Source organism: Mesitornis unicolor, unplaced genomic scaffold (assembly GCF_000695765.1).
Source record: "Mesitornis unicolor isolate BGI_N332 unplaced genomic scaffold, ASM69576v1 scaffold6881, whole genome shotgun sequence".
Lineage (NCBI taxonomy): Eukaryota > Metazoa > Chordata > Aves > Mesitornithiformes > Mesitornithidae > Mesitornis > Mesitornis unicolor.
In genome coordinates, this window is record NW_010165684.1 from 7,188 (window position 1) to 14,851 (window position 7,664).

Below are 7,664 nucleotides of genomic sequence, written 5' to 3' on the forward strand. Positions count from 1 at the left end.
AGACATTCAACCCCCGGGACGTGTTCCTGTGTGATCTCCTCTGGGTGATCCTGCTCTAGCAGGGGCTGGACTGGATGATCGCCAGAGGTCCCTTCCAGCCCCTGCCATGCTGTGGTTCTGCGGTGGGCAGAGGCTGCTGGCAGTGCTGCCTGCCCCATGGGAGGGCTGTGCCAGCTCCTGGTGGGATTGGAGCAGCTGGGGAGCTCCGGGCAGTGGGGACCAGTCGTGCTGTGTCTGGATGTGGCGGTGGCCAAGCTGGGATGTGTCAGTCGGCAGTGGGGCAGCGAGGCAGCTGTGGGTGCCAGCCAGGGCAGTGGGTCCAGCTCTTGTGGTGGTCTCGCTGTCCTGCTGCTGGATTCCCGAAAACGCCCTCTCTGCTCAGCACCTCTCAAAAGCAGAGCAGGAGCCACTGCTCGTGATCCAAGGGCAGGGGAGGGATTTGCAGTCCCACCACCCCACAGGCAGGAGAGGGGCCTTTGTGGTTGCTGCTTTAATTGTGTTGTTATTATGCGGAGTAAATGAATCCTGGCAGCAGCTGAACCTTGCGGATGCCAAACACATCCCAGAAAGGCATCCGGCAACAGGCAGCATCCAGCTGGCACGAGCAGGGCCTGGGGACCTGGATGGGACCCAGCCACCGACAGGTGCCGGCAGAGCCGGGGGGTCCTAGCAGGTGGAGGGGGAGCCAGGGGGTGGCCTGAACCCTTTCCATCTCCCCCCCCTTCCACCACTTCTCTTTTGCAGACTGTCAGCATCAATAAGGCCATTAACACGCAGGAAGTGGCTGTCAAGGAGAAACACGCCAGAAATATCCTTCCCCAAGTTGGCCGTCGGACAAGCAAGCGTGGGAGCGGGAGCAGGGCTGCCCGGAAAGGGTGCAGTGGCGAGATGGCGCATGGGGAGAGGTGCTGCTGCAGCTGGGCCGGCTGCTGGGGTGGCTGGATGGGACCCTGTGGGCTCTCAGTGATGGTTGGGGATTTACCAGCATGGTGCAGAGTCCCTGCTCCAGCCTTGCCTTGGTTGGTGGTGGGGGCCCGTGGGAGGCACAGGCACCCGCAGCAGGTTGTCTGCCCTGAGGTGAGGATGCTTCATCCCCAAAAGTGCTCGTTGCTAAAAGCAAATCCCCGGTATCCCAGCAGGGTGGGTGGGAAGCCTTGACAGAGGCACAGCCCCAGCTCCAAGCCTGCTGCTGTCCTCCCGGCACAGCAGTGCAGGGCTAGAGAGGAGGGGACAGCACGTTCTGGGCTTGGCAGCTTCTCAGCTCCCTGTGGTGGCCCAGCTCCCCGTGGAGCTGGCTTTGGGGGGCTGATCTCCACCACCCAAGGGCAGAGGAGCATTTCCTTGACCGGCCACCACCATGCATCCTGGGCACGCACCACGAGAAGGGGGCGCAGACCTTCTGGTCGGTGGTGAACCGGCTGCCGCTGTCGGGCAAAGCTGTGCTGTGCTGGAAGTTCTGCCACGTCTTCCACAAACTGCTCCGGGACGGCCACTCCAACGTGAGTACTGCAACCTTGGCTCAGCTGCTGCCCCGGGGCCAAATCCTTTGGCAGATGCTGGCGGGTTGGTACCCTCCTGGGGGTCAGTCCTGCGTGGGGTCCCTTCCCTGCTCACTTTGCTGGAGCCTTCCCGGCGCTCCTCTGCCACAGCCCTGCTGTGCCACAACACCCAGAGACCGCCTGGTGCAGGACATCGGCATGGGAGCCATCAGCCCATGTGCAGCTGGGGAAACTGAGGCACCTGGGGCTGGGGGTGGTGACACCACTGGCAGGCTGCAGGATTGGGAACGCATCTGGACCTCCGGTTCCTTACCCAAATTGCCGCCTCCAAGCATGGCACACTTTGACCGATGCTCTGCCTTGCGCCGCCTGCTCATTTGTCGTCGTCGTTCTTCCAGGTCCTGAAAGACTCCGTGAGATACAAGAACGAGCTGAGTGACATGAGCAGGATGTGGGTGAGCACTGACCCTGCCAGCCGCCGCGATGAGGACACCCCGGGGGGCCCTCAGCCAGGCCAGGAGTGGTGCGGGCTTGGATGATGATCGTGCCCAGGAGGAGCCAGGCTCTGAGGGCTGAGCAGATGTGCAGCCATAGCTGAGCTGTGGTGTCCATGACCTCCCCAGGCTGGGTTCCCCGGTTGCATTTAGCATCCCCTTCCTCCAAAATGAAACGCTGCCTTCCTATTTTATGGCAAAACCCAGTAAAACTCGGCTCTAGCGGTAAAAAGCAGCATTGAAGTCTGCAGAGAAGATGGCAAGAAGGTCCTGACTAAATCTCTTTGGCACATTTGCTGCGAGCCAGCCTGCAGCTGAGCTGGCGGCAGGATGGGTTTAGGCTGTGAGTTTGGGGGAGATAAGGAAAGGGTTGCTCATGCTGCAGGGGAAGAAGTCTTTTTCACAGCCAGCCCCAGGTCTCACCAGCTTTTTGTTGTCCCCAGGGCCACCTGAGCGAGGGCTACGGGCAGCTCTGCAGCATCTACCTCAAACTGCTGAGAACCAAGATGGAGTTCCACACCAAGGTGAGCATCATCCCGTCCCCATCCCCATGGCCACATGAAGTGGGGGGAACGATGGGACGCTGGGGCGAAAGTGGTGACAACGTTACGGGGCAGGACAGGGGCTGGCAGAGCCGTCCTGGTGCTGTCACCCCCGAGGGTCCTCTGCTCTGTCATGGCCGTCCATGAAGCATGTCCCAGGCTGCCAGGGTCCATCCTGAGCCTGGACCGAAGGTGGCCCAAGGCCAAATGCCTCAGAGATGGATGGTTTTGTGGTGGATCAGGGCTCCTTGGAAGCACCTGGGCTGGAAGTTGAGGGGCTACAAGAAACAGAGACCCCAGCTTTGGGGTGCCTATCCCCTCACAGGTATCCTAGATGGGCAGAGGTGGAAGAGGCCATGGGATTCTGGAGTGGGGAGGGTTTGTGGGGTCTGTGCCATGCCATAGGAGCAGCTCCTGCCCATCTCCAGCGCCGCCCTGCCAGACCAGCAAGGGCTAAAGCAAGGCCAGGCAGGGGCCAGCACCGAGGTGTAAATCACCCCCAAAACCCTGCAGCAGAGCTTGGCTTTTCTGTGTCCCCACGAATGCAGAGAGCGATGCCGGGAGTTGGGTAGGGGGGTGTCCCTGGTGGTGCACAGAGGAGGATGAGCAGCAGCGCCTGCTCCAACCGGTGCGCCGGCTTGGAGGGCCATTTGCCCCAGTCAGCAAAGGAGAAATTAAAGAGTTGCATACAGAAACCTGCCCGTGATTAGCACTGCAGTTTGGGTGCAAGGCACCTTAATGCTTCTAAAATAAAGTTTTCATATGGGCAGAAGTAGTGAAGTGAGAGCAACAAGTCAGCCTGGAACTTCATGAATGATGGGAAAATAGTGATTAACTGAACCTGAGCACTGCTGAGCATGCACAGCCTGAGTTCTCAGCAGAGCTTTCCACAGAGTCACAGTTTAGGGTTTCTTTAGGAGCACCCAGTTCATCACAGACCATAAATTTCACCTTAGGTTGATCAGGAAAATCAGGAAATGCGGACGAGGTAGCACAAAACAAACCTCTCGGTCCCCAGCAGCCCCCATGCTCCCAGGGCTTCTGCCCTCCATCACCTGCCCCGCTTGGTAAACATCCCTGTGCACGGGATGCTGTGGGATCAGTCCCAGCCAGCGTCAGTGGTTCGTCCCATCCTGTCCCACCCAGTGCTGTCCCCAGCTTGAAATAATCAGCCCCAGTCACCAAGGTCCATTTTTTCTCTCTCCCCTTTGGGCTTTTGGTCCATGGGTGCTCCTGGGCTTGGGAGCATCCCAGAGGATCATCCCAGATGGGTTTTTTTCCCATCATCACCAGAGTGTTTCCTGCAGTCTCTGGAGGTCTTTTCTTTGGACTGGCCTTGGGAGAGGACGCACTGGCTCCAGGTCTGCTCCACGCATGCCGTGCCAGCTGCCGTGGTGATGGTTTATAGTAAGGGATGCGGTGTGCCCTGCCGTGCCTCGGGAAGCCACGCTCACGACGATGGAGCTTATTTAGGCAGATGCTTTCTTAAAGAATAAACCAGGATATGCTTGTGGTGTTAAAATAACTGTGCTGCCAAGAGCAGGATGGAAAGGGCTGGCGGGCTGGTACACCAGAGCATGCCTGCGTGTCTTCCAGCACCCTCATCCTTACAGTAACTGGCTGCGGGAGGTTTGGTACCCACACTGTTTCCTTCCTTTCCAAGCTCTGTTGGCAAGGGTGGGTGTTGTGAAGCCAAGCAGTACCCCTCACCCTGATGTGGTTTGGAGCTGTGATGTGACCTTCCCCAAAATGCCCAGGCAGCGTGGAGAGGCTTTGCTCCCCGGAGCAGATGCTGGCTCCTTCCCCTCCAGCTCTCTGCGGTGCATGAGCTGGTGGCCCCATCTCCTCCCTGCTCGGTGGGTTTCTGTACCTGTAGAGAATTGGCTTTTCTTGCTGGGGAGAATGCAAGCACCATAGGTTGGGGGTGCTGCGGTCACTGAGGGCTCAGCAGACCTCGTGTTAGCTCCCTTACCCCCTGCATCCCTTCCTTGCACATCCGAAGAGCTGTCCCAGCCTCTTGCACCGAGGCCGCCAGCCAGATCAGCAACCCTGGCGATTGCAGAGCTGCGGCTGGAGCAGGAGAGCCTCCAAAACCCCTTCCCGACTCCTGTTTCTCCACGCAGAATCCCCGTTTCCCCGGCAATCTCCAGATGTCCGACCGGCAGCTTGACGAGGCAGGGGAGAACGACGTCAATAATTTGTGAGTGTGGGGCAGCAGCCAGAGGTGTGGGAGGGGGTGGACGCGGGCAGGGTGAGACAGCGGTGCCCAACCTCACCGGCAGCAACCGAGCCAGGGACACGACCTTGTGTCTCCCCCCCACTCCTGCTATGCAAAGCCCAGGCTTCCACACCAGAGCCCCTGCTCCTCCCTCTGGGGTGGCACCTGGAGGCCCATGGGTGGCCATGGGGATGCTCCCCAACCATCCTCATCCCTTTTTCCTAGTTTCCAGCTGACGGTGGAGATGTTTGACTACCTGGAGTGCGAGCTGAACCTCTTCCAGACAGGTAAGCCCCTGAGCTGCCCCTCTGACGGTTGGGGTGGGGGGTCCGTGGGGACTGAGCTGCATTGTGGGGAGGCACCAGGAAGGATGCCAAGGGCCTCACAGTTCATCTCTTTTCTGAGCACTTCCTCTGAATTATTGTTAGCTGAAATCCCTGCATGCCATGCCAGTCCAGTAAAAACAAGCCTGGCTCATCCCTTAGGACTGTCATGGGCTTCTGCACAGGCAAGTAGGGTCAGGTTTGGGGTAAATTAAAGCAGTTCTGGGACCAGCCTTCACCTGCTGCGTGCAGCAGGCTGTGGGTGGTGGTGGGACGGGGCTGTTTCGAGGAAACTGGAGCAGTGCCCTCATCTCCTGGCTGCACGTTGGCACAGCAGGATGGGGCTGGGGGCTCATCCGTGTGGTGCAGCCCCATCCCAGGGTGCTCCTGGGAGCTCCCGCTGCTCTGCCTGTCGGAGGGGAGTCACCAGTTATGGGGAGATGGAGCCCCTGGATGGGGGGAGCTGGAGTTGTGGTGCTGCCAGAGCCTGATCCCATGCTCCTTCCCCGCAGTGTTCAGCTCCCTGGACATGTCGCGCTCAGTGTCGGTGACGGCAGCGGGGCAGTGCCGCCTGGCGCCACTTATCCAGGTGATCCTGGACTGCAGCCATCTCTACGACTACACCGTCAAGCTGCTCTTCAAGCTCCACTCCTGTGAGTGTCCCCAGTGCTGCCACCTCAGGGAGAGGGGGGACATGGAGGGGAACACCAGGGGTCACCAACCTGCACAGGCTAGGCCGTTTGCAACCCATCCCAGCCTTTTTGAGGGAGTGGAGGGAGTCACCAGGGCAAGAGACAAGGAGGTGCAGGCAATGGGGGACCAAGTTGTCCCTGCCCAACACCGCTCAGCTATGAGGACGGTGCCCACCAGGACCCACCCGGCTTTGGACAGTGGCTGCAAACCCCACATTCAGCCGGACCCTGAGTCATGGTGACAGCTGCCCGAACACCAGCTCACTGCCTTTCCCTGCCCTGGGGGTGACTGGGGAGGGAATGATCCCCTTTCTGCAGCAGGACACTGAGCCCAGAGCACTCTGCCATCTCTGGGATAGACCCATCTCCACATGGCCATGCCAATGGGTTGTCTCCTGCTCCATGCTCCTTCCTGGCACTGAGACATCTGGTGACGTTCCTGCTTGCTGCTTCTTCCAGGTCTGCCAGCGGACACACTGCAGGGCCACCGGGATCGCTTCCTGGAGCAGTTCAGAAAGTAAGTGTCCAGCCCCAGGACACTGGCTGTCCCCACTGCCGGCGGTGCCGAGGGTGCTCCCGGGACAGAGGGAGCGTGGAGGGACACCAGATCCCCTGTGCCAGAGCTCAGCAGCCAAGCGATGGAGTCAGGGGAAGTGCAAGAGCTGGTCTTGCTTGGGGCTCTGAAATCCACCCACTCCAACCTCTCAGCTTTCCCTGGAGCTTCCAAGCTCCACTTGGCTGATCCACAGCTATTGAATTACCAGATAACGGCGTTATTAATTCTAACGAGCGCTCAGCCGCTGACAGCACATCCGACAATTTAAAATTCTCAAACCCTTTAATTGCAGTTTTAAATGCAATTTGAAGTTGATGTGCAGAGATGAAAGTCTGGGCACGGGCTGAGAAGCCGAGCGTGGGGGTTTGGTGGTGGGGATGCCCAAGGGATGCTCAGGGCTGGGTGCTCTGCACCCTCAGCAGTGTTTTCTGCTCGCGATGGGTCCGTTGGCTCCATCAGGAGAGGGCTGTGTCGGTAGGAGCATTCGAGCAGTGCGTGGAGGTGGTTGAGGTGCTGCTCCGGGCGGGAGGGTCTGCATGAGCCCTTGGGGGACTCATGGTCATGGAACTGGAGACTCCCCCCAATTCTGTTGAATTTCAGAAAAAAATGCCAGTTGCACAAACCTGCAGGAACCTGTTAAAAGGGGCAGCCAAAGGATGAAACCTTTGGGTGCTGCGAAGCTAAGGAGGGGTCCCTGAAGAGCCTTGCAGAGAGCCTGGTGCCAGGGGTGCTGTGGGGTAGTGCAGTGGATGAGAGGTGGCTTTTGGGTGGGGACAGATAGAAATTGAAAGGGTAGAGCTCATGGCACCTGTGTCCATCCCAAATTAAGATAGCAATAGGAGAGATTTTAAAAGCAGCAGATAAAACGTGCAGGAGGAGAGAGCCAAGACAAAGTCACAGTCACCACTTACCCGAAACCTTGGACGTGAGGGTGGCTGTGGTGCTCCAGGAGTATTGCCAATTCCCCAGGGACTCAGAAGTGTTATGGTGCTGGGAGATAAAAAGGGCTCCTCCATAAAAAGGGCAGCAGAGGGGCTGACCCAGCACTTGGCGTGGAGAGGAAATGAGGAGTGGGAGAGGATCTTCATGAAAAGACAGCTTGGGGTGGGGTGGGTGCTGCTGTGTGTGGGAGGTGGGCGTTGGGTTCATGAGAGGCCGTGAGCAGCTGCAGGGTGACGTGCAGTGGGAGCAAACATTTTATTTCCAAAAGTTCTGGGAGAAAATGGAATTACCCTGAGAAATGGGGATGACACCGAGCTGAGCGGTGCAGCCGACACACTGGAGGGAAGGGGTGGTGTCCAGAGGGACCCGGACAGGCTGGGGGGGGGGGGCCATGGAGA

The 7,664-nt window shown here is 58.9% G+C and overlaps 1 protein-coding gene across 1 annotated transcript in view; it reads left to right on the plus strand.

Annotated features, from left to right (window-relative positions):
* Positions 1–744: 744 nt before the first annotated feature.
* LOC104548631 (huntingtin-interacting protein 1-like) overlaps positions 745–7,664 on the plus strand; it is a gene marked incomplete at both ends in the record, with an annotated part of 9,841 nt that continues 2,921 nt past the window's right edge. Inside the window, 8 exons of the mRNA XM_010194703.1 lie at positions 745–905; positions 1,325–1,499; positions 1,898–1,954; positions 2,437–2,517; positions 4,659–4,735; positions 4,979–5,040; positions 5,589–5,729; positions 6,228–6,285. Coding sequence (XP_010193005.1) covers positions 745–905; positions 1,325–1,499; positions 1,898–1,954; positions 2,437–2,517; positions 4,659–4,735; positions 4,979–5,040; positions 5,589–5,729; positions 6,228–6,285 — 812 coding nt within the window. The remainder of the gene's footprint in view (positions 906–1,324; positions 1,500–1,897; positions 1,955–2,436; positions 2,518–4,658; positions 4,736–4,978; positions 5,041–5,588; positions 5,730–6,227; positions 6,286–7,664) is intronic.